The sequence below is a fragment of the Nelumbo nucifera genome, chromosome 2, assembly GCF_055504915.1.
Source record: "Nelumbo nucifera cultivar China Antique chromosome 2, China Antique-T2T, whole genome shotgun sequence".
NCBI classification, from domain to species: domain Eukaryota; kingdom Viridiplantae; phylum Streptophyta; class Magnoliopsida; order Proteales; family Nelumbonaceae; genus Nelumbo; species Nelumbo nucifera.
The window spans coordinates 21,707,663-21,732,446 of record NC_142650.1 but is presented as its reverse complement, the minus strand read 5'-3'; the positions used below and the strand labels follow the sequence as shown (position 1 = coordinate 21,732,446).

General features: G+C 38.5%; 1 protein-coding gene across 4 annotated transcripts in view; it reads left to right on the top strand.

Annotated features, from left to right (window-relative positions):
• LOC104595156 (putative plastidic glucose transporter 2) overlaps positions 1-19,419 on the top strand; it is a 33,986-nt gene extending 14,567 nt beyond the window's left edge. For 3 of the 4 annotated variants that reach the window (XM_010255756.3, XM_019197385.2, XM_019197386.2), the window contains exons 6-15: positions 6,051-6,150; positions 6,250-6,362; positions 6,500-6,593; positions 13,808-13,961; positions 14,056-14,199; positions 14,290-14,363; positions 16,347-16,435; positions 17,696-17,810; positions 18,655-18,839; positions 19,117-19,419. In XM_010255756.3, coding sequence (XP_010254058.1) covers positions 6,051-6,150; positions 6,250-6,362; positions 6,500-6,593; positions 13,808-13,961; positions 14,056-14,199; positions 14,290-14,363; positions 16,347-16,435; positions 17,696-17,810; positions 18,655-18,837 — 1,066 coding nt within the window. In that variant the 3' untranslated portion in view covers positions 18,838-18,839; positions 19,117-19,419. The remainder of the gene's footprint in view (positions 1-6,050; positions 6,151-6,249; positions 6,363-6,499; positions 6,594-13,807; positions 13,962-14,055; positions 14,200-14,289; positions 14,364-16,346; positions 16,436-17,695; positions 17,811-18,654; positions 18,840-19,116) is intronic. The other variant, XM_010255757.3, reaches the window with a different exon arrangement.
• Positions 19,420-24,784: the final 5,365 nt, after the last annotated feature.

Below are 24,784 nucleotides of genomic sequence, written 5' to 3'. Positions count from 1 at the left end.
TATTGGGAATGATAACATTGGTATTGATAGGCTGAAGACTTATCTGCAGGATCACTTTCAGACAAAGGATCTGGGTAAACTGAAATACTTCTTGGGGATAGAGGTAGCGAGATCCAAGTATGGGATTAATCTGTGCTAGAGGAAGTATGTGCTTGATTTGCTGGAAGAAACATGCTTGTTGGGTGCCAAACCAGCTGAAACACCCATGGACACAAATACCAAGCTAAGCAGTGATATGGGTGAAGTGTTTGAAGACCCTGGTAGATACACCGACGACTTGTGGGCAAACTGAGCTACCTAACCATTACCAGACCAGACATCTCATTTGCAGTTAGTGTGGTAAGCCGGTTTATGCAAAAACCTCTGATTCCTCATTGGAATGCGGTTCTGAGAATTGTGAAGTATCTAAAAGGGGCTCCGGGTCGCGGTCTGATATACAAGAGTGGGGGAAAACTTGAAATAGAAGGGTATTCTGATGCTGATTGGGCCGGTTCTATGTTTGATAGGTGGTATACTACAGGCTATTGCACGTTTCTGGGAGGTAACCTGGTGACATGGAAAAGTAAGAAGCAGACGGTTGTGGCAAGAAGCAGTGCAGAAGCAGAATATAGGGCTATGGCGCACACCGCTTGTGAATTAGTGTGGCTAAGGAACCTTCTACAGGAAGTAGGGTACAACATTAACACTCCAATGAAGCTCTATTGTGATAACCAGGCTGCAGTTCATATCTCCTCTAATCCAGTGTTTCATGAAAGAACCTAGCACATTGAGGTTGACTGTCACTTTGTGAGGGAGAAGGTGCTGAATGGAGAGCTAGACACTACACATGTTAATACAGGAAATCAGTGGGCTGACTTATTTACAAAAGGCTTGAGTCGGGGAAGAGTGGACTACATATGTAACAAGTTGGGAGTATATGATATATACTCACCAGCTTGAGGGGGAGTGTTAGCGTAGGGGTATTTCTGTCTTTATACATTGATTGATGTTGATGATTTGTAGTGTTGTGTTGGAACATGTGCTCTTAACTTAAGTAAGGGCACATAGGTCTTTTCAGTCATGTTTTAATAATAATATAAATACTTACTGGCCGACTGGGAGAAGTCAAGTTGATTCTATCAGTTCGAACCAGAATTCTCTCTTCTCTCTTTCTCTCTCTCTCTCTCTCTCTCTCTTTCTCTATCACCTTTTCTTCTTCTACATAACTGAACTCAGTCAGGCTGAATTCTAAGGCAGACCTGAATTATAACAACAATTAAGTTCCAGAGGAGTATCAACATGTTTAGAATCAGTCAAGTGAGCAAGAGACACCAAATCAAAAGCATATTTCTGTTGGTTGACAAAGTAACCCTGATGACATCTTTGAATTTCAAGTCCAAGGAAGTATGTGACTGGCCCAAGATCTTTCATTTTGAATGAGTTACTAAGTAGGAGTTTGAGATTGGTAATACCATCCACATCATCTCCAGTAATAAGGATGTCATCAACATATACCAAAAGAAGAGTTAGTCCCTGAGCCCGCTTGAGAGTGAAGAGAGAGTAGTCTGAAGCACTTTGCTGAAAACCAGCTTCCAACACTACTGTACGGAAGCGATCAAACCAAGCTCTTGGAGCTTGTTTAAAGCCATATAAAGATTTCTTCAGTTTACACACCAACTGAGGATTGTCACAGTAGCCGGGAGGTGGTTTCATATAAACTGTCTCCTGTAACTCTCCATGGAGGAAGGCATTCTTAACGTCCATCTGATGAATTGTCCACTGTTTGAGGGCAGTAATGACCAAGAGTAAACGGACTGTTGTCATTTTAGCCATAGGTGCAAAAGTTTCATCATAGTCAATTCCATACTCTTGTTTGTATCCTTGAGCAACCAGACGGGCCTTATATCTGTCCAGAGTACCATCACATTTGAGTTTTACAGTGTAAACCCACCGACTACCAATTATGTAGGCACTTGGAGGAGGAGAGACAAGATCCCATGTGTCATTTTCCAATAGAGCTTGAACCTCTGAATCCATAGCTTCTTTCCAATGCTTTACTGCTATGGCTTGGCTGTAAGACTTAGGAATATCTGTGGATGACAAAACAGCAGAGAAGGAGCTATGATTCAAAAAGAAGCCATAGCGATCAGGTGGACGAGAAATATGAGATGACCGACGCAAAGGAATAGATGAAGGTAAATCCTCAGGAGGAGAATCTGCACTTACAGTAATGGTGGATGGAGAGGAATGACCAGACATTGTTGCTTGAGATGGAGGAGGCATAGGCAATGGGCGAACTGGATGCTTCCTGAAGTACGTCTGAAGAGGCTGAAGAGAAGGAGAATCACCTGTAGATCCAAAATCATGCAGAACAGAGATGGATGGTGCAGGTAATTTACAAATATGTTCAAAGAATGAGAGATTCTCAAGAAATATGACATTACGAGAAATGCACAATTGACGGACTTTGGGATCATAACAAGGAAATCCCTTGTGTTCCGTACTGTATCCCATGAAAGCACACATAGCTGATTGAGCTGTTAGCTTTGTGCGTTCATGGGGAGGGAGATGGACAAAGCAAACACATCCGAAGACACGAAGGGTGGATAGGTTTGGTGGACAATGAAATAAGGGGAGCATGTGAATCTTGTATCAAGGACCTCACCATACTAGCAATATGACGGTTCTTGCGCTTCGATACTCCATTCTGTTGAGGAGTACCAAGACAAGATCTCTGGGACTGAATGCCATGTTGTTTAAGGTAGGTTTGAAACTCACCATCCTCACCATCATAATACTCTCCCCTTGAATCTGACCTCAAAATATTTATGATGCTTTTAAACTGGGTCATTACCATAGCATGAGAGTTTTAAAACATGGAGAAGACTTCTGATTTCTTTCGAAGAAAGTAAACCCATGTGTAATGAGTACAGTCATCAATGAATAATACAAAGTACTTATAACCCAAGCGTGAGATGACTGGAGACGACCACACATCACTATGAATGAGATAAAAAGGTGTAGATGCATGTTTAGTAGAAGATGGAAAAGGTAAAACATGACTTTTACTATAGCAACAAGTTAAACAAGATTTATCACTATTCTTGATTGAGGTAGTATTCAAAGGTAAACAGCTAGAGGAAAACAAATAATCCAAATTCTTAGCATGAGTGTGGCCCAAACATCTATGCCATAGATGCCACACATTATTACATGAAGAAATAGAAGAACAAGGAGAAACAGATAGCAAACAAGAATCCGGTGAAGATCTCTTAGTCTCGAATTCCAAAGCAAACAGCCTCCCAAGCCTATGCCCCTTCCCCTTCAGCTCCCCAGTGTGTTGGTCCTGAATGAAACAACCATCACGAGTAAATAAAACATTATTACCATCATCAACAAGTTGTTCAACAGATATTAAACTAGTAGTCAATTTAGGGACAAAAAAGGTTTTGGGAAGATGAAAGGGTTTGGTCTTAGAGGTGGATAAGAACAAATCATTACAACCATATATAGGTAAAGAATCACCATTGGCAGTAATAATATGGCTGTCAAAGGATCTAGGTTTAGGAGAGTGACCAAAGGAGGGCCCAGTCATGTGATTTGAGGCCCCTGAATCAATAATCCACATGTGACACGGAGATGAACACATAAAAGCAGACTTACCAGCTAGACCAAAAGCAGAAAAAGTAGAAGAAATAGCTGAAGACATAAGCTCACGGATCCTTTCTTCAGTCAGATTTCCCTGGGCATCTGATTTGTGGGCTGATGATGAGGTGGCAGCATCAGTGGTAGCAGATTCGGTTGAGGCCTGATAAGCCTTATGCTTTCCTTTCTTAAGAGGCCTAGTTGGACATTCCACAATGATATGTCCTTGTTGTTTGCAGTAAGTACAGAAGTTCTTCTTCTTGCAGTGGGATGCCACGTGACCATATTCTTTGCATTCATAACACTGCAACTTTGAGAAGTCTTTTTTACCCTTCTGCTTGGTGGCTAAGAACACAGTATCAATCCCATGTTCCTTCTTCTGATCAAGTGCAGATAAAGTAAGAAGACATGTTTCCTCCCGTAACAACTCTCCAAGAATTGCATCTAGTTCAGGGACTGGTTCTCTACTGAGAGTGCTGGAGCGTAGAGTTTCTTAGTCAGGCCTGAGATGCATCAAGGAATGCATGGTCTTCCTCTTAGTAAGATGTTTCTTCATGGTCTTCACACAACAATCTGTAGAAAGTTCCCCAAAGTGAGCCAGTTCATGTTCAGTCCAAAGGTTTATAAATCCTGCATAGTATTCCTGAATCCTCTTCTCCCCTTGAACATAGGAGAAGATATCGATTTCGATCTGAAATTGCCTAGACATATTTGATTGCTGATATACCTTTTCTAGGTATTTGAACATGTCATGGGCAGATTTGAGACCTCTCATCGGGATGTTGACATCCATTGAGATAGACCCAAGTATCCATGATGTAACCTGAGTATTTTCGGTTCTCCACTATTTCAGTCCTTTGACATCACTTGCGTCAGGCATGGAAGTGGAACCGTCAATGTAACCCCACATGCCTTTCCCTTCAACAAAGTACTGAAAATGAAATTTCCAGAGAGCATAGTTACTCCCATCAAACTTGACGGAAATGAATTCGCTATTTTCCAAAGCCATACTGAACAGAAAATAAGTGAAGACAGATCTAATCGAGCAGCAAGGAAGTAATAAAGGTATGAGAATCAAATAAACTGATAATAGAATCCTCTTACAGTCACCAGAAATCATCCAAGTTTCAGCAGAAGACAAAAACTTGAAACACAGTCCAGAAAAGGAAAGTCTGGGTGCAGCCGCCCATAAGAGATGTATAGATCTCTCTCAAATCTTCTCAGATATCAATGATATTTTCAGAATATGATGAGAGGGCCTAGGCGACACTTCCTTTCAAATCTCACTGCAAACTAAAGTCGTATGAGAGAGATCTAATAAAATCTCTCATAGGATTCGCAAAGCAGAGAAAACTGATCTCTGGATAGATCAAAACAATCCAGATTCAATCGGCAGTAACAACAGATGTCACACTAATCAAAGAGAGGAGAAAAGGATCAGAGAGTAGCCTGCTCTGATGCCATGTCAGCTCGAGAAAGAGAGAGAGAGAGCAGAGAGAGACAAAAGTCCAGATCTGTTAGGGTTGATCAGTCTGATCGAACCAACCCTGAAAAGATGTATTTATATTAAACTTATGTGAATAGACAAGACTGTCCTTTCAAAGAGAATAAAAAGATCTGTACACTAAAGTACACGCCTTTTATAGTACAAGAAAGAAAAAATAAAGTACAGAACAGTAGAATTACAAAACTACCCTTCAGTAGTTCTTCTGCATTTAATTGTATATTCTACTCCATAAACATTTTTTTGAGTCCGCTTTTTCATATATTGCCAAGTTAGACTCTTGGGCATGTGTTGGATTCCAACTTGTGTCCATGCAACACTGGCTAGAAATTATAACAGTTCTTTTGACTTCAATAATGCATTGTAAGATGTAATAATGCTCACATTGTTTAAAATATGCTAGCTTCATGTTGTGGAGATCTAATTCCAATTTACTTCTTGTTTCCGTTACCTAGGGGTCCTCTTTTGTTTGATAGACTTGTATGTTTTCTTGGTGTGATGGTAAAATCTAGGGATGACAAATGTGAGAATGTGACTCTGAGTTTGATAATGGATATCTTGTGCAAAATGGCAGAAGTTAGGTCTTCATGTAGTCCTATCCCCATTGCACAATTTCTTGGTGCAATGGTAAAATCTTGGGATGACATGCTTGTGAATGAGGTTTGAGTTTGAGAGTGGTCATCTCATGCAAAATGCCAGAGGTTAAGTCTGTATCCAATCCACCCTTCCCAAGACCCTGGATAGCTGGGGCCAACATTGGTAATGACATTCTTCTACTACATGTCAATGACAAATTCCTGTGCATATGGTTATTGAATAGAACTACGAAAAAGTATAAGACAAGAGATTGATTTGTAAATCTAGTGGTCTTAACATTTAAACCATATAATTAGTCTGTTTTCTGCCAACCATGTTTTTGCAGTGCATCAACAAAAAATATTGAAGGAATGCTTCTTGGAAGGTTGTTAGTTGGAACAGGGATGGGTCTTGGTCCAGCTGTTGCGGCTCTCTATGTGACAGAGGTATAAAGAATGGTTTTCTGTTGCTTGAATGATGTTTTGGGGGTCCATAAATGATTTTAACACTTCGTTCTCCTTATCTTCCCTTATATACATTGGCAGGTTTCACCTTCTTTTGTGAGGGGTACTTATGGCAGCTTTATTCAGATTGCTACATGCCTTGGGCTTATGGGGTCTTTGTTCATTGGAATACCTGCAAAAAGAATTGTGGGCTGGTAGGAAATAGGAATGTGAAATTAAAATCTGAAACTTTTGATGATCATTTTTGTACTTTTCTCCTCTGTTTACATGCATATGGTATAGACTTTTGTAACCTCTAAAAAATGTTTTTATTTCTTTGACATGTTCTCAGGTGGCGAGTTTGTTTCTGGGTATCTTCCATTCCTACTGTGGTACTTGCTCTCTGTATGGAATTCTGTGCAGAAAGTCCTCATTGGCTTTACAGGGTCATTTTCTTCACTTGTCAATTTCTTGCTTGACTTCCCCCATGTATGCTAGACAATTGATGCAAATGTCACCCATATCAATTATACACTGCCAATCAGAATTTCTAATTGCATCCCAAGCATCCATGGATCCCATCTGACCTGAGTCTATGACCTACTTCCATGGAACTATCATGTACTCTAGAAAGTGCTTTGGACTGTATTAAACCTCTCCAAGTTTCTATACTGAATCTTAAAAATTCTTGTTTAAGTTCCTACTCTGTCCTTAACATAACTGTTATCCTGTTCTTCTACTGATTTTTAAGTCAATTAGGTTCTTTATATGTGCAGTAAGATTCTCTCATTTCTTACCATAGAGACTGCAATACACTACTTCTGATCACACAGTCATGTGCAGGAAAGATACATTGAAAACTAACTGAAGAAGTAATAGTCAGCCTTAATGCATATGCAAATATCCTGAAACGAAATTTATGTTTAGATGAATGATTTTTGTTTTCATAAACAGAAGTATCTGTGTAACTTATAGCAGGAAAGAGGATTAAAAGTTGAAGAGACACAACATAAAAGATATAAAGATATACTTTTTTTTTTGATAGGTAAGATATATTTATTTTGTTCTCTCTATATTAATCATAGCTTAAAGGTGTCCCAGTGTTAAAATTTCAACCCTATACGGTTACTATGTTACTGGCACTGCACGAGGGGTAAATTTTGTATCACTTGATAAAGGGAAAGACTCTCATTGGATTTCTTCCTGTCCCACCAAACATGCACATTGACAAAGTGTTGAAGGATGCAAATATGGGAAATGCTCTTTAAGGGATTGAATAGGATAAGGATACCTGGTTCTGTTTCATATTAAAGAATCAACAGTTCAATATGGAATATAATATTATTTGGTTAGGAATTTACAGATCATGAAACACACTGTATTGCTTCTATAATATGTATGAAGGAAATATCTAATCCATGTATACAGTCATTAGATTTGTGCAAGCAAGTGGATTATGTTGATCAGGATTTTCTTGACCATCCTATACTACATTTATTAAATCTGATATGAAAACCAGATTAATATAGTATTTGGCTAGGAATTTACAGATCATGAAACACACCGTATTGCTTCTACAATATGTATGAAGGAAATATCATCAGATTTGTGCAAGCAAGTGGATTATATTGTTCAGGATCTTCTTGACCATCCTATACTACATTTATTACATTTGATATGAAAACCAGATTAATATAGTAACCTTAACCATTTATTCAATTTAGATGAGAAATCTCTTAAATCGATGCTTTTATATTTGTTTTTTACTATTTATACATGTAAAAACTTTAGTCGAATGCTTTTTAACAAACACATTTTAATTTTGGTTGATAAGCAATACCTAGTGTTGAGTTTGGGCCGATTTTAAGTTATTGGGCCCAGCTTTGTTTTATTTTTATTTAAGTTATTCAGTTAGGAAGTTATTGGGCCTTAGGCCCATTAGTTTATGTTATTTTAAGTTGTGACTGTTCAGCTACTTAAAGTAGCTGCCCTACTAAGGGTATCTTTGTAATCTTTCATTCTTTTATTTTAAGTATATAAATCAAGAGGGGTTGGCGGCTAGACCTAATTTCAATTCTGGCGACATCCCACTCTTTTTTCTTCTTCTTCTTCTTCTTCTCTCTCTCTCTCTCTCTCTTGCTGAAACCTTTCAGCTTCTACTACTTTTCTTCACAAAGCATACGTAAGAATCAATTATCAGCAATTTCTACTTGGTATCAAAGCAGGCCGAAGGTTTCTTGAGCTGCTCTATCATGCAGCCCTAGATCGTCCGACTGCATGGTGATATGAGAGGCTGATCGAAGACCTTAGGTAAGCCCAGTTTTTGGATTTTTTTATGAATCTGTTTTACCCTGTAGCTGGTCTAGGGTTTCCCATCAAATTCAGGAAGAGCTGGAAAAAGGGGAAGAGTCTTGTTTTTGTAGGACTCTTCAATTTTGACCTAGGAAGTGGCGCCCTAATTTTTTAGGGTCCCTTGGAGTTTTCTGAAGGAGGCGGTTCAAGTTCCACTTGTTTTGGAGGCCTCTGGAGGGAGCAACTGCTTCTTCTCTCTCTTCTCCCGCTCTCACAAAAAGGGAATCTTTTGTGGGAGGACCATCTAGGGTACTAGAAGGGTGTCTGTGGTGCCTGAAGGGAATTATCTCATATTTCTTCATTTTAAAGTGATTTTCTAACCCTTTTTTTGGGGATTAACGGAGGGCCACAAAGCTAAAAACAAACTGGGGAGTGAAATGGAACAAGGGGGAGGAGGTGTTGGAGACCTTTTCGGGGCTGGAACCATCACTATAGTTAAGTTAGATGGTACAAACTATTTAGAATGGTCACAATCTGCAAAGATGGCCATTGGTGCTTGTGGGAAGTTGGGGTATATCACTGGTGAGGAAGTGAAACCCAAAACTAACTGCTCCCAATGGGTACAGGAAAATTATATGGTAATGACTTGGTTGTGCAATTCTATGCTGCCCCATATAAGTAAAAACTTTTTGTGGGCAAATACAACTAAGGAAATTTGGGAAGGGGTTGTAGAAACCTATTCACAAAGTGAGAATGTTGCTAGGGCCTACTAGTCGAGGAGCCAGGTTATTGCTACCGGACAGGGAGATAAACCTATTGTTGTTTATTTTTCGGCCCTAAAAACCCTATGGCAGGAGATAGACCATTTGGAGACAGTGGTTTGGGAAAGTAGTAAGGATGCAGCTGCCTACAAGAAGCTCTTAGAGAAGAATAGAGTCTTTGAATTTCTTGCTGGTCTTAATCCCGAATATGACATTGCAAGGCAACATATCCTTTCCAGGGATAGTGTTACTCTCTCTCAGGCATATGCCTTTGTATCAGAGGAAGAGAGTAGGAGGAATGTGATGATGAAGAGTTTGGGTCTTGAATAGTCATCTATGGTTAGTACTGTGAAACCTAAACAAAGTGGAGATTTGGGGTGGCAGTGAAATCAGGAAGGAAGATAAGAGGGACTTGATCTGTGACTACTGTAAGAAGCCTAAACACACGAGAGATACTTGTTGGAAGCTTCACCCTCACCTTGTGCCGAATAGACTCAAAAACAAGAAGGGAAATGTTAATATGGCAGCAACCGGTGACTTACCGGGGCCCCCTACTACAACTACTTTGGAGTCTATTGCAGCTGTTGTGGTGAGGGCCGAACTTGATAGATATGGGTAGTTACTTAATCAGCGAGGTACAGTCATCCCTAATTTGTTATTAGGTGGACAACTAGGTACAGGTGGATCTGGTGGTGGACATTCTACTTCCTTTGCTCATATAGGTAGTTCACATGCCACTACAAACTATGTTTCTACTATAGGTAAGGAGGGACCTCCTTGGATTATAGATTCTGGAGCCTCAAAGCATATGACCCATAGTTCCACTATTTTCTCCGCTTACCAACTCTGCTCTGGTAGAGACAGAGTTTCCACAGCCAATGGATCCCATGTTCTCATTGCTGGGAAGGGGTCTGTCAAGATAACTGGTTCCATTTCCCTACCCTTTGTCCTCCATGTACCCAGATTGAGTACTAACTTGTTATCTGTTAGTAGTTTGACTAAGAACTTGAATTGCTTAGTGATTTTTTCTCATGGTCATTGTGTTTTGCAGGATCTGGTTTCAAAGAGGACAATTGGGAGTGGTTGTGAGGTGAATGGAATTTACCTTTTGAATGCGCTTCCAAATCATCAAAGTCATCATGTTAGCAGGGATTTTGAGTCAGAGTCTGTAGGTCAGATTATGCTTTGGCATAATCGTTTGGAACATTTGTCTTTTCCTTCTTTCGTTTCTTATTTCCATTCATCCTTATTTTTCCTAAGGGGGAGATGTCCCACATTCTTCTCAGGGTTTTTGGTTGTGTTTGCTTTGCTCATGTTCTTGGTCCTCACCGCTCGAAGCTTGACCTGAAGGCAAAGAAGTGTGTTTTTCTTGGGTATGCAAAAAATCAGAAAGGGTACTGTTGCGATGACCCAATCTTTGGGAGTTAGTATGTTACTATGGATGTCACCTTTTTTGAGTCCACATCTTTTTTCCCAAAGGGTTCTTCTCAGGGGGAGTGTTTTGGGGAAGGAAGTGAGCAGTCTATTCCTCTTCTGGTTCCAGTCCCTGTGTTCACTCCTGCGTCTGTCCCTCCTATGTCTCCTACCTTACCACCTCCCTTGCGTCCTGTTTCTCAGTGCTACTCACGACATCGCCTTTACAGGGAGGTTGATTCCACTGTAGAAGAACCCACATCACTTCTTATCAGTTCTTCGGAGACTCCAGATTCGGCTGACACTGACTCAGGTATTCCTCTTGATCCCTCTGATGCTTCAGTTCCTATTGATTCCACTAACCCCATTACAGATGACCTGGACCTTCCTATTGCACTCAGAAAAGGGAAGAGAAAGTATACTGCTCATTGTATCTCACGGTATCTCTCCTACAGTGGACTTTCTCCTTATCGTGCCATTCTTTCTTCCCTCGACTCTGTGTCTATACCCAAGGGTGTCAAGGAGGCTCTCCAAACCTGAGTGGAAGATAGGTATGCAGGAAGAAATGGCAGCTTTAATTAAGAATCAGACGTGGGAGATTGTGGATCTACTAGAGGGCAAGGAGACTGCTGGATGCAGATGGGTTTATATAGTTAAATACAAGGCAGATGGAAGCATAAGGCTAGACTGGTTGCAAAAGGGTACACTCAAACCTATGGCATTGATTACTTAGAGACCTTTGCACCAGTTGCAAAAATGACTTCTATTCGAATCCTTCTCTCTCTTGCCGCTACATACTCTTGGCCCCTTTTCCAGCTTGATGTAAAAAATGCCTTTCTTAATGGGGGCCTACAAGAAGTATATATGGATCTTCCTGTTGGTTTCTACAGTGATGCTAAAAAGGGGAAGGTATACAGATTGAAGAATTCTCTTTATGGTTTAAAACTGTCTCCCAGAGCGTGATTTGACAGGTTCAGGAAAGCCTTGATTGTTTTTGGCTATACTCAGACTTAATTAGACCATACTTTGTTTGTGAAGCGGAGGGGGTCCCTGGTGTCAGTTCTGATAGTTTGTGTGGATGACATTGTAGTTACAGGAAATGACTTGAGTGAGATTGACAGTTTGAAGAAGAATCTGCATATAGAATTTGAAATTAAGGATCCTGGGGAACTGAGGTATTTTTTGGGCATTGAGGTAGCAAGGTCAAAGCATGGAATTTTTATTTCTCAGAGGAAGTATGTTCTGGACCTTTTACAAGAAATAGGGAAACTTGGAACAAAGGCAGCTAGTACTATTGACCAGAATCACAAAATTAATGCATCAGAAAGTGAGTTGGTGAAGGACATTGGGAGATATCAGAGACTAGTGGGGCGGTTGCTATATTTATGTATGACAAGACTAGACATCTCTTATGCAGTGAGTGTGGTGAGTCAATACATGCATGCCCCACGAGTCCAGCATTGGGAGGCTGTTGACAGGATTCTTGCTTATCTAAAGGGACACCCTGGTAGAGGCATACTATTTGCTGACCATGGACTATTTAAGTTAGAGGCTTACATAGATGCTGATTCGGCAGGATGCCTAGATGATAGGAGATCTACATCAGGAGTTTGTACTCTTGGTGGAGGCAATCTAGTTTTGTGGAAAAGTAAGGAACATGCAGTTGTGGCAAGGTCAAGTGCAGAAGCTGAATACAGAGCCATGGCACATGGAGTTTCAGAGCTTCTCTGGATCCATTCCTTATTAGGAGAAATTGGTATAGAGGCAGAAGAACCTATGATGCTGTACTATGATAATTAGGCCGCAATTAACATTGCCCACAACCCAGTTCAGCCTGACAGGACAAAGCACATTGAAGTGGACAGACATTTCATAGGAGAAAGGGTGACCTCAGGGGAAGTTTGTCTTCCATACATTGCTTCTGATTTGCAGCTTGCTGATGTTCTTACAAAAGGTGTTGCAAGAAACAAGCTGGAGCATGATCTACGCAAGTTGGGAATGTGTGACATTTACTCCCAACTTGAGGGGAAGTGTTGAGTTTGGGCCGATTTTAAGTTATTGGGCCCAGCTTTGTTTTATTTTTATTTAAGTTATTTAGTTAGGAAGTTTTTGGGCCTTAGGCCCATTAGTTTATGTTATTTTAAGTTGTGACTGTTCAGCTACTTAAAGTAGCCGCCCTACTAAGGGTATCTTTGTAATCTTTCATTCTTTTATTTTAAGTATATAAATCAAGAGGGGTTGGCGGCCAGACCTAATTTCAATTCTGGTGACATCCCACTATCTTTTCTTCTTCTTCTTCTTCTCTCTCTCTCTCTCTCTCTCTCTCTCTCTTGCTGAAACCTTTCAGCTTCTACTACTTTTCTTCACAAAGCATACATCAGAATCAATTATCAGCAGTTTCTACTCCTAGGTAATGGCTCACCTTGACAGGGCTAAACACCCATAACTCACATGGATACCATGACTACACTGGTGTGGTTTCTTCCTTTGCAAGAGAGTACATTTGTGTCACATATACACTGATATGTGTTTCAATCTATACCTATTAGAATATGTATGTTAATCTATGATACCAAAATTCCTATATGTGGGTAGACGTAGTATTGACATGACATAATATGTTTACTGATGGGAGCAAGGATTAGCTGTTCAGTGGGCTGTGGAACCAATGATAACTCTCCATGCCAATAATAAAATACGTGAGACTCACAACCATTTAATTTCTCACTGTGGGTCCCATGTATTTTATCACTGGCGTGGGGCATTACCATTGGTTCCACAGCCTGCTGAACATCTATTGCATTCAGCTAATCCAAATTCTACTAAAAGCGTCTCTTTGTGTATTAACATGATACAATGTTGTATCAATCTATAAAAGTAAAAAAAAAAAATACATGTGTGGACAATGCATTTTTAATGCATATGACATTCATATCCATGTCTTCCATAGTATTTCTTGAGTAATGGGGAAGGTCAGGTTCCAGAAACATCTGAAAACCTGAAATATATTGGCAATTGGCATTGTGTAAGTGTCTGGATGTGCTTGACATGTGAATATAATATGGTGGTTGACTTGCCAACTTTCATAATGCGGAGTCCTGCAGAGGAACCTACCACACATCACACATACTATCAGCCTTCATGTCATGTTCTTATAGGAATAGAGGATGCTTAAAATTTCTTATATTTTACAGCAAGGACGATATGTTGAAGCTGAAGTTGAGTTTGAGAAGCTCTTAGGTGGGTCACATGTCAAATCTGCAATGGTTGAACTAGCAAAGTCAGACAGAGGGGATGAAACAGAAACTGTGAAGTTCTCAGAGCTGTTTTATGGTCGCCATTTCAGAGGTGCTTATGGTGATAGCGTTCTTAAATATATTTTTGTCCCATATATTTTCTTTTTCTTTTAAAATGCAAGTTTCATAAACTCTTCCTTTTGCAGTTGTTTTTATTGGGTCAACACTTTTTGCTTTACAACAGCTATCAGGAATTAATGCTGTATTCTATTTCTCATCAACCGTCTTTAAAAGTGCGGGTGTACCTTCAGACCTGGCAAACATATGTGTGGGACTTGCAAATTTGTCTGGTATGGATGGCTATAGTCTTAAGTGGCTTGCTTGTTTTTGGTGGAAGTTGGAAGTGTAGAAAGTCCTTTAACTACATGAATTGTTTTCAGGGTCAATCATTGCAATGATTTTGATGGATAAGCTAGGGAGGAAAGTTCTTCTCATGGGGAGCTTTTTGGGAATGGTAAATTGTTTTCAGAAACCATTTTATGAAACTTATCTTCATATACCGGCTGTTGGTATCAGAACCTTGACTCTAACCATTTTGTTTAAAAACCATAATCTTGTCTATGATGCATGTAATGTTTCTGTTCTCTCCATCCATTTCATGGTCCAAAATTCAGAATCTTCTGAGGAAATCAAGTTGTGATGATCATAACCATCTGATTTATGGACTTGTTTCCCCTGACTGTTTTTTTTTTTAACTGTAATGTAAAGTATTTCATTAAAATCAAAAGGGCAAAAAACAATGAAACCTGTACAATGAGAAACTGAACAGAGGATACACAATTCTGCTCAATACAGCCCAATGCCCAATACAGATTAACTTTTCCTCACAAAAAGGAAGTCAAAATCAAAGAAAGAACTAGAATGTCTATTTCTAAATAAAGGGTGAACTGCCAACCATGAATGAGCCATCCCCAGAATTTTACTTAAGATTGCTTCCTTTGGAGCCTGAGTCCCTTCAAACAATATCCTGTTTCTTTCGCACCACACAGCCCATAATACTGCTGAGGGGAGTATGCTCCATGCTATCTTTCCAGCCCTACTTAATCCTTCTAGACACCATGTCTCTATGCCCCTTCACTTCAGCTGGGAATCACAACTTTACATCAAACAAACCTACCATTCTTAACCAGATCCAATGAGTATATTCACAGTGAAACAACAAATGGCCAGACGACTCCACATTTCCATTGCATAAAGGGCAAGCCAAATCTTCCACCTGTAAACCTCTTATGACTAGATTCTGTTTTGTTAGGATCTTATCCAACACTGCTGACCATACAAAGAATAAGCCAGTTTAGAAGGAACAGCTTTAATCCAAACCTTGTCACTTGGAAAGGGAGTGGTGTCCTCCCTTGCTACATATTTGAAAAATGATTTTACAGAAAAACTACTGATTTCTCAAACATCCAACTTCTTTTGTCTTCCCCTATACCAGACGTCTCTGAGTCATATAGAATCTGGAGCAAGCTGATCAGAGAAGTCACCTCCCAATCGTTTAGGTTCCTCCTGAATTGGGGGTTCCACATGCAATATCCATTGTCTTTCCAAATAATCAGCTACAGTTGCATTCTTGTTTGTAGCTATTTCAAACAGATCAGGAAATAAGGACATCAAAGGTCCTTCTTCACACTAATGATCCTTCCAAAAGAGAACCCTCTGGTCATTTCCCACTTTATATTTGATGCCCTTCAGAAACTGAGGCTGTATTTTCCGAATTGCCATCCAGTTTGAACATTCGTAGGCTGATCTGACCTCTTCTGTTTCCCACTCCCTGCTACTAGACCCATATTTGGCCACAATTATCCTTCTCCACAGGCTATTTGACTGATCATTAAATCTCCATACCATAACCATTTTCCAAGCAATGCAGTGTTAACATCTGTCACTGATCTGATCCCTAGTCCCCCATTTGCTTTAGAGCAGCAGATTTTCTTCCAGTTTACCAAGTGACATTTTGATTCTTCCTTCCATCCTCTCCACAGAAAGTTCCTCATTCTCTTTTCAAAAGCTGCTGTCCACTTAGCAGGAATTAGAAATAGAGATAGATAGAACACAGGAAGGGAAGACAGCACAGTTTTAATTAAAGTGACTTTTCCCCCTTTGGACAAGACTTGGTCTTCCATGATGCTAATTTTCTATCCACCTTTTCCAATATGGGCTCCCAGATGGATTTGGATTTGCAATTTTCCCCCTTTGGACAAGTACTTGCTTCCCCTGACTGTTGGGGTGTTATTTGTAACCTCCAAATTGAATTTCAATATTTTAAAGATTGGACCTGTTGAATGGAAGGTCCAACCTATCTATGACATGTATGGTAATCACACGTATAGGTATAAACTACTACTGGTCATATTATCAGAGCTTGACTTCTGAATAGTGCACTGTATTGTTCTCAGAAATCTGACACATCTCTTCTTTATGCATATGCTTGGTCCAGGCAGTAGCATTGGGTCTTCAGGTCGTTGCTGCAAGTTTTCATACATCAGGCTCTGAAGCTTTGTATCTTTCTGTTGGTGGAATGTTATTGTGAGTAAACACAGCCTGGATGTCTCAAAGTTAGTCTTAGAGATCTAGATGTTCTTTTCTTTTTCTATTTGTCTACTAGATACAGATAAATAAGTTCAACAACAAAGCTATGATGGTTAACTTGTAGTTCCTATATCCTTACTGTACAACTATGACATTGCGGGTTTAGTCCCATGTCCACTGAAGGGAAGAGAAAGGGAAAAAGAAAAATGAAGATAGATGGAATTTCATGTTTTTCTTTCACCAACTTGGCTTCAATTTTCTCTCTCTTTTCATTCACCTGAGATCCACTACGTTATAATGACTACTATGCACATACACATACACCTGGTTCAACGAGAAAAAGTAAATTGAAGCTGAGTTGGGAATGAGTCCTTAAGTATATAGATATACCAAAGAGAGGGAAAGTATGAGAAAACATTATAATATGCCATTCTTTACACCCACAACAGCCGTCCAATTGAATAAAAAATCTTACATTCCAAAAGAGCTGAAGTTTGTGAGAGAAATTGACTAAGAAAAAATGATACTACTACCATCTACACACAACTGAGAAGGATTTTTCCTTTTCTAAAAAAATCTCCTATTTCTTTTCTTCTAGATGTTCCAATAAACAGCAGATGAGACCATACTCTCGGGGATACCAACCTCAACAACTGGCCCAGATTCAGTAGCTTTCCAAAGAGTGTGGGGGACCAACCCATAAAATCCATAAAGAAAAAGAGAACTCTCAAAGCAGAGATGACATGGAGCAGTGGAGAAATGGATGATTTACTTACTCTTCCATCCCTTTACAGAAACTTGATCTAGTTGGAACTTGGAATAGGAATGATCATATGATTTAAGATGATTGATCACAAGGACTTTGTCAAGGAAGACTAGTCACATAAACACTTCATTTTTAAGGGAAACTTGCCTGCCTTAAATTCCCCCAACCTCATGATGATTGATTTTACCATGCACGAATGTTGCATAGAAAGAACAACCTGAGAACTTTCCATGGGAATTCTATTTCCACATGATTTCATCCCTTTGATTGGGAAAAATAGGAGCATTCTCAATTCTTTGAAGGAGCATTATGAACTCATTAATTTTTCTGCTTAAAAAGGCCCTATAAAAATGTGGTCCCAAATCACTGAATCATCATGCAAAGAACTACAAGCAATAGTCTTCCTGACTTAGGTAGATACTTTGTAGAGTCTCAGGCATTGCAATGGAGATACTACGGTATGTTGACCAATTATGGACTTGTTTATGCAGGTTTGTCTTAATATTTGCACTGGGAGCTGGTCCAGTCCCAAGTCTCCTTCTACCAGAAATTTTCCCAAGCCGCATTAGAGCAAAAGCTATGGCCATATGTATGTCTGTACATTGGGTAATATTCTCATTCTTGTGTTTTTCTGTTTTTTCTTTTTGGTGTTTTCCTTCTCGTGTGAGCTGAATTTAGAATTTGCACTTGAAGAAGCCCATCCCTGTGAATTGGGATTCCAGTTTAATATTTGTCTTGAGAATCCCGTGTTTAGTTGCAGTGCAAATGAATTTGCACTGATGCAAAACTATGGTGGTGCAAATTATTTAGCTGCAAGTTTTGATTTATTTTTGTTTCAAATTTTACCTTATTTTGTTTGGTTGCATTAAAAATGAAGTAAAATAAGACTTAAAGCAGAATAAACTAAAACCCAAAACAAAATTAAACCAAAATTTGCATTTTTTTTTTCATTTGCATTCCTATACATTTGCAATAGTGCAAATAAAATTGCACTGCAACCAAACACAACTTTGCATGAATTAACTTCATGTTGTGATCCCATAATGGAAGTTCGATTTGATGCAAAGATCATGGCTGAGAAATCAACTAGTTTGGAGTGAATCAAGTTCTTGGGAGCTGATTTTATTTTTTTATTTTTTTATAAATGGGGGGGAGGGGGGGGGGGATTGGGATGTGGGGAAAACTATCCTTTGCGATGGTTTCATTGCTTTCATTTTTTTTTTCTGTACTGTACTCATTGGTGCTGATTCACTTGGTGAGAAGCCATTGACAAATTGGTAATTGTGTATTTTTCATCTTCATATATGCATCAACATAATTTTTTTGTAATATGGCATATCCATCAGCTTATCAATCACTTGTATACTTGGGGTGGCTTTTGCAACCGAATGCTCACAGTGGTAATAGGCGCTTATTTCCTCATGCTCTGGATCTTACTCTTGGCTTTCAGGTGGTAAACTTTTTTGTGGGATTACTGTTCTTGCATTTTCTGGAACATCTTGGGCCACAGGTTTTATATACTGTCTTCGCAACCTTCTGCTTGATGGCAGTGGTTTTTGTAAAGAGAAATGTGATAGAAACCAAAGGAAAATCACTCCAAGAAATCGAGATCACACTTCTACCGCAGGAGTAGAGGTATTCATATTTGTTGCAATCAATTAATCGTATTTAACTTTTCCATTCTAGATAGTGATTGCATTTCCAGAATGAAGTTATGGTCTTAAGTTTCAGATGAGAAATATTGTACCCTGTTTTGACCTGTACCATACCACTGTCTTATGATGGACATTCTCAATTATTTTGGCTAAGAATATCTCATACATATAAATGAATTATGCTGATCTGCTGGGAGTTCATGGCCATTATGGAAATATTCTCAAAGAAGTCTGTTCCTGGTTTGTTTGTACTGTAGCATCAGATGCCATCATCTTGTTGGTGTCAACATGGAGCTATACTTGGAGACTTCTGGCAGAAAACTTGGCTATTGAATACTCACCCAACTAGGCTGGTGTAAATTCAGAGAGATTCCGTGTGGATCAATTCTGAGCATCATGATTTTAGTCCTCTTGTTCATATTGCAGCCATCCCTCATTTTGATGAGCACATTGATTCCACAGAATTATATATGGGAATATGCATACGGTGGACCTGGAGATCAGGTCCTCTTGTAATTGTTGTAAGTTTGAATAATATTCATGACATACCTACGGACTCATACATATATGTTTATGTTTTCGCGGAGGGATGGCAGTACTCCAGGGGCCTTAGCAATGAGAGCTGTGTTGATGAGGACCTGTTCTGGTACGTCAAAAAAAAGTAAATGTCAAGCAGGGGAAATGTCTGTCCTTTACGCACAGTTCAGATCCTTCTTAATCCCTGGAATAATGTCTTAGGGTCTATTTGGCTCATGGGAACAGGGGTCTGGAATGGGAATGGCCTATTCTGATTTTAGCTATTTGGTTGGGAGGAATGATATTCCCCCATTTGAAGGAATGGCCATTCCAATTTTCTTCCTTGGCAATAAGAATCTCATTTCTCTTTACTTGAAACCAATCCTCCTTGGGTGTCTTACATATCTTATGAAATTGGATTCCGGTTCCCAAAATAGGCGATTCCGATTCTAGGGGTTTTAGTTGATTCCCTTTTATATCAATTGGTTTGATTTAGAAAAAGGAATCACCCTTAAGCTAATCAGCTTTCTTACCCATTGCATTTTCAAAGTGAACCAGACCCAACAATGATTATCAACTTATAAAAGGAGAAAAAAATGAACTTGATGAAATATTTATTTAAAAAGGTAGAGAAAATGAACTTGATGAAGAAATATTTATTTAAAAGGTAAATTGTTGAAACCTCTCCTTAAGTTTTTCATCATTGCTGAAACCTCCCTTGAAGTTTGGTAATCTCAATCACCTCCCCTGCACTTTTTTTGACAAAGTTGCAAGTAGACTCCCTTCATAAGAATCCTCTAGCAAGAGGCATAAAAATGTCTAAAATGCCCATTTAGTTACTACTGAGGCTGGTTTTTATAGAAAAAAACAATACAAAAAGAGAATTTAAAGTTGCAGTTTTTCCTTTGAGTGATTGATATGAAGGGCAAATTTGAAAAATAAATCAGTTTCAGAAAAGAGACTGGAAGGATTTGAAATAGCATTCATATGAAAAGAAAATTTAGAAAATAAATATTTTGGTTAAAATAACTGCAAGAGCAATTTGGACATTTTTATGCCACTTTTAGAGGATTGGGGTCACTTGCAGGTTGCAACTATATCTTAAAGTTTAGGGGATATGATTGTCATTAACAAACTTCAGGGAGGTTTAAGCAATTTAACCCATATTTGAAAAAGCTGCTTTCCCGTGAAGGATAACTTTATCCATTTGTCCAGTTCGAATTTAAATAATTTGTATCTATCCAATCGGATCCATTGTAATTCAAACCGGATATTGGTTAAGTATATTCCTATATCTACCTAATGTTAATCTGTTTACTAGGAGTCATACATCCCAAGTCTCAAAGAATTTATATGGTATCTGATCTTTTCAGATTTATTTTAGGGAAAATTCCCGATTATTACTCTATACTTTGGGCCTAGTGTCACTTTGGTCTTTGAATTTTCAAATGCGACAATTCAATATCGGAACTTTTAAAACGTGTCAATTTAGTACTTACCGTCAACCAGTTTTAACTAGTCGTTAAATGACATTTGAAAAAGACAAAAATTCCCTTTGAGTGTCATCTAATTTTCTTTATCAACTATCCAAACATTAACAAAAAGAAAAAAATTAACAGTCCTAAATCCTTTTCTTTTATTCAAGAAAGTTGGAGTCACGTATGCCCAGTGAGACGTGACCCCAACTTTCTTGAATAAAAGATACAAGGATTTAGGACTGATAATTTTTTGTCAACATTTGGATGGTTGATAAAGAAAATTAGATGACACTCGAAGGACATTTTTTGTCTTTTTCAAATGTCATTTAATGGCTGGTTGATGGTAGGTACTGGATTGACACGTTTTGAAAGTTCAGGTATTGAATTGTCACGTTTAAAGTTCAGGGGACCAAAGTGGCAGTAGGCCTAAAGTACAAGATATTAATCGGGAATTTTCCCTTTATTTTATTAGTGTACGCAATATCTAAATCTGACTCATTTGTAATTGGAATCTAACTGATAAAATTTCATTCAAATCTGAATTTCAATGAATAGATCCAAGGTTCAATTCAATCTGATCTATTTCTAGCTCTAGACGTCATTCTCAATTCAGTTTGGGAAAAGTGCAAATACAAGATTTAGAAATACCGTATATAAGGTTTTGCACTGAATATATTTATATTTAAGCTGTATTTGGTTGCAGTGCAATTTTATTTGCACTAGTACAAATGCATGGGAGTGCAAATTTTAAAAATGCAAGTTCTTGTTTAATTTTGTTTTGGATTTTACTTTATTCTGGTTCATGTCTTAATTTACTTTACTACAATCAAACAAGATAAACTAAAATTTAAAACAAAAATAAGACAGAATTTACACTCAAATCATTTGCACTGCCAATGTTTTGCATCAGTGCAAATTTATTTGCATTGCAACCAAACACAGCCTTATACTCTTTTCAAACTGAGTCCAAAGTTCAAAATACCTTGATATGTATTGATAATTCGACGTTATATTTTTATTATCATTTTAGTTTTTTTTTTCAAAATTTGAGGGGATGGAAATATAATTATTTAACATTTAAAATGAAGACTTTAAAAAAGCCTAAAAAACAGTTTATTGATAACCTTGTGGCTGATATGTATCAGCCACAAGGTTTTTAAAACCAAACCAGACAATGAACTGGTCAGGGTCCGATCTCGGCTCGAACGGTCTGACAGTTTAAACCGAACGAATGGCCCATTTTGACAAAAAAAAAATAAAAATCTTAAAAAATAAAAATCAATCAAACTGTTGAACGGTTCGAACAATTCAACCGTCCAGGTCAGCGATTTGTTGACCAAATCAACAGTTTTGGAGAAATAATGGTTCTGAGGTAAACCAACTGACCAGTTCCTAGTTTTTCCGGTCTGGTCCAGTTTTGAAAACCATGATCAGCGTATACATTGTGAAATTTTGATCCTTGGTCATTCCTCACCAAATAATCCCATTTTCTAGGAAAAAAGAAAGCCACTGTCCAGACTACAAGCCTTAAGAAGCACTGGCTGCTGGAATTGCACTCTTTACTACCTCCACTGTCATTAATGGTTCTAGGAACGAGTAATTCTTTTATTCGCCAGGTCTCGTTGGGAATTTTTTTCTGGGTATTGTTCGGATTAAGGCTGAACTGAGTTGATGCTTGAATAGAGTTCAGTTTTCCTTTTGGATGTGGAATAAAGTCAAGATTAGGCTATTGCTTTGTGACAGTAATATAAGATATGCACCATCACTTCCCCTTCTACAAAATCACAAGAAACCACTGTTGAAATTCTGAATTTCTGTGGTTGAAATGGTGGAATTAGACTAATAAATTTGTAGCTTATATGGACGAAGAATTTCCAGGTGACTAATGTAGGGTGTGTATCGTCACATGGACAACTTGAGTTTAAAGGCTATTGAAGGAGCCAGATGGCTTAGAATTAGATGGCAAAGCTCGGGAGAGTTGAAAATCCAGACCCGGATCAGTCTGGTTTTCGTAACTAACTATTAACGAGTGATGGATCAGTCGGCTTTCCTATCGGCGTTCCCACCCAGAGAGATACAAAACTGAAAATGGGATCCATTTTTATGAAAATGACTGTGGAACAACAGGATTAATTATAAAATCTCATCTGTACAATTTTCTTATTCAACTACATGAAGCAGAAGTAATGGAAATGTTTTTGCGACATTGACTTGATCTTGCTGTCTAACAAGTTTTGGCCTGAATAGTTGTCATGGGAAAGAGAAAGTTGGGGTTTTAAAAAGGCTCCGTTTGGTTTGAAAAAAAATATGCAAAAGTGAATTAAACAGAAAATTGAGAGAAAATTGTTAAGGAAGTCTACAATCTGTTTAGGCTTTAGAGCTTTCGCTCAATTTTTCTTTTCTTTTTTTCTTTGTGTATTATTTTCTATCAAACCAGACACAACCTTTTAAATCACTAAACCCAATAAAAAATAATTCATATTGTTAATTACCTGATGTACTGGCAACTTACGTGCCACGTGCTTACTTCTGATTGGGTTTTGTAACCCGCTTTACAAAAATTTGTTTGTAGCATCCAAGCAGTAAATTACAAGTTTACTGGGTAGGGTATATCTTCAAGAAAATTGTTTCCTCATGAATCACTGATATAACAAATCACTGCTACATCATAACTCATAATAGTCGAGCAAAACAAAGCAGATGCATTAAGGTCCCGTTTGGTTCACGGGAATAGGGGTCTGGAATTGAAATCGGAATGGTCTATTTTGATTTTAACTGTTTGGTTGAGTGGAATTGGAATCTCATTCCCATTCTTGGTGGAATGGTATTCCCCCATTTGAGGGAATGGTCATTTCCTCCCCCTCCCTGAACGTAATTTCTGTCTAAACCAAACAAACTATGAGAATAGGCCATTCTAATTCCAACTGTGAACCAAATAGGCCCTAACTATTTCACCAACAATGCACAATGCATAATACTTAGGCAAAACAAATGCAAATGTAAAATTTTTACCAGTATACTTAAATCATGGTACACCAAGTATTCTAAATTTACAATGACACTCATAGGAGTTAGAATCTCCTGCCAACAAAACACGTTCCAACACCCTTTTAACATGATGACACTTCACATCTCACCATGATACTGGGACCTGCCATGTATATATAAGATGCATGGTGTCAAATAACATTGGAAGGGTGTTGAAATGTATTTTATTGGCAGGAGATCCAGATTCTACTCCTAGGGAGTGATGTGAACCCCTAAGCTTCACCGCATATAAGATTACAAAACACAACTCAAAAGTCAGCTATTCCACTTGGAGTGTGCAGGGCTAAAACCATGAATCACAGCTCTTGATGTGGCCCCACCTTGAATTGGATGAAGTGACATAAAGTGAGACTACAAAAATGCATCAATTTCATGATTTTAGGTCAATGCTAGTCCAAGTAGAATTGATGATTTCTTCAAATCTAGATTTACTCCTCACAATGTGTGTCTCACACCAGCCTCACAATGCATTGAGAACATCTTTTGTACTTGATTTTGTCCTTTACGCCAAGATGTTTCCAATGCAGGACTGCACTATGCTATGAAGTTGGTTGAGGCATGCTTTGTGAGGAGCAAATCTGTCGGTTTCTTCTCCAAACACACTATGTAAAAATGGACCATGTGGGCCCTCCTAAATCCATAGAGTAAAATTGGTATTAGAGATTGATACATGGAATTGGTTTTTGAGGCCGATGAGAGAAGTCGTTGATGACTTCTGTCAGAGAATCCCCCAATTTAATTCAAGGAAGTTATATAATGACATTTTGAGGCCGGTGAGAGAAGTTCATTTACCCATGTTCTTTTGATTCCCACATAAGTTATATAATGACATTTTTACCCATAAAAAGCCAATATTAAAATAGACAAACTTGTCTCGTTAAGT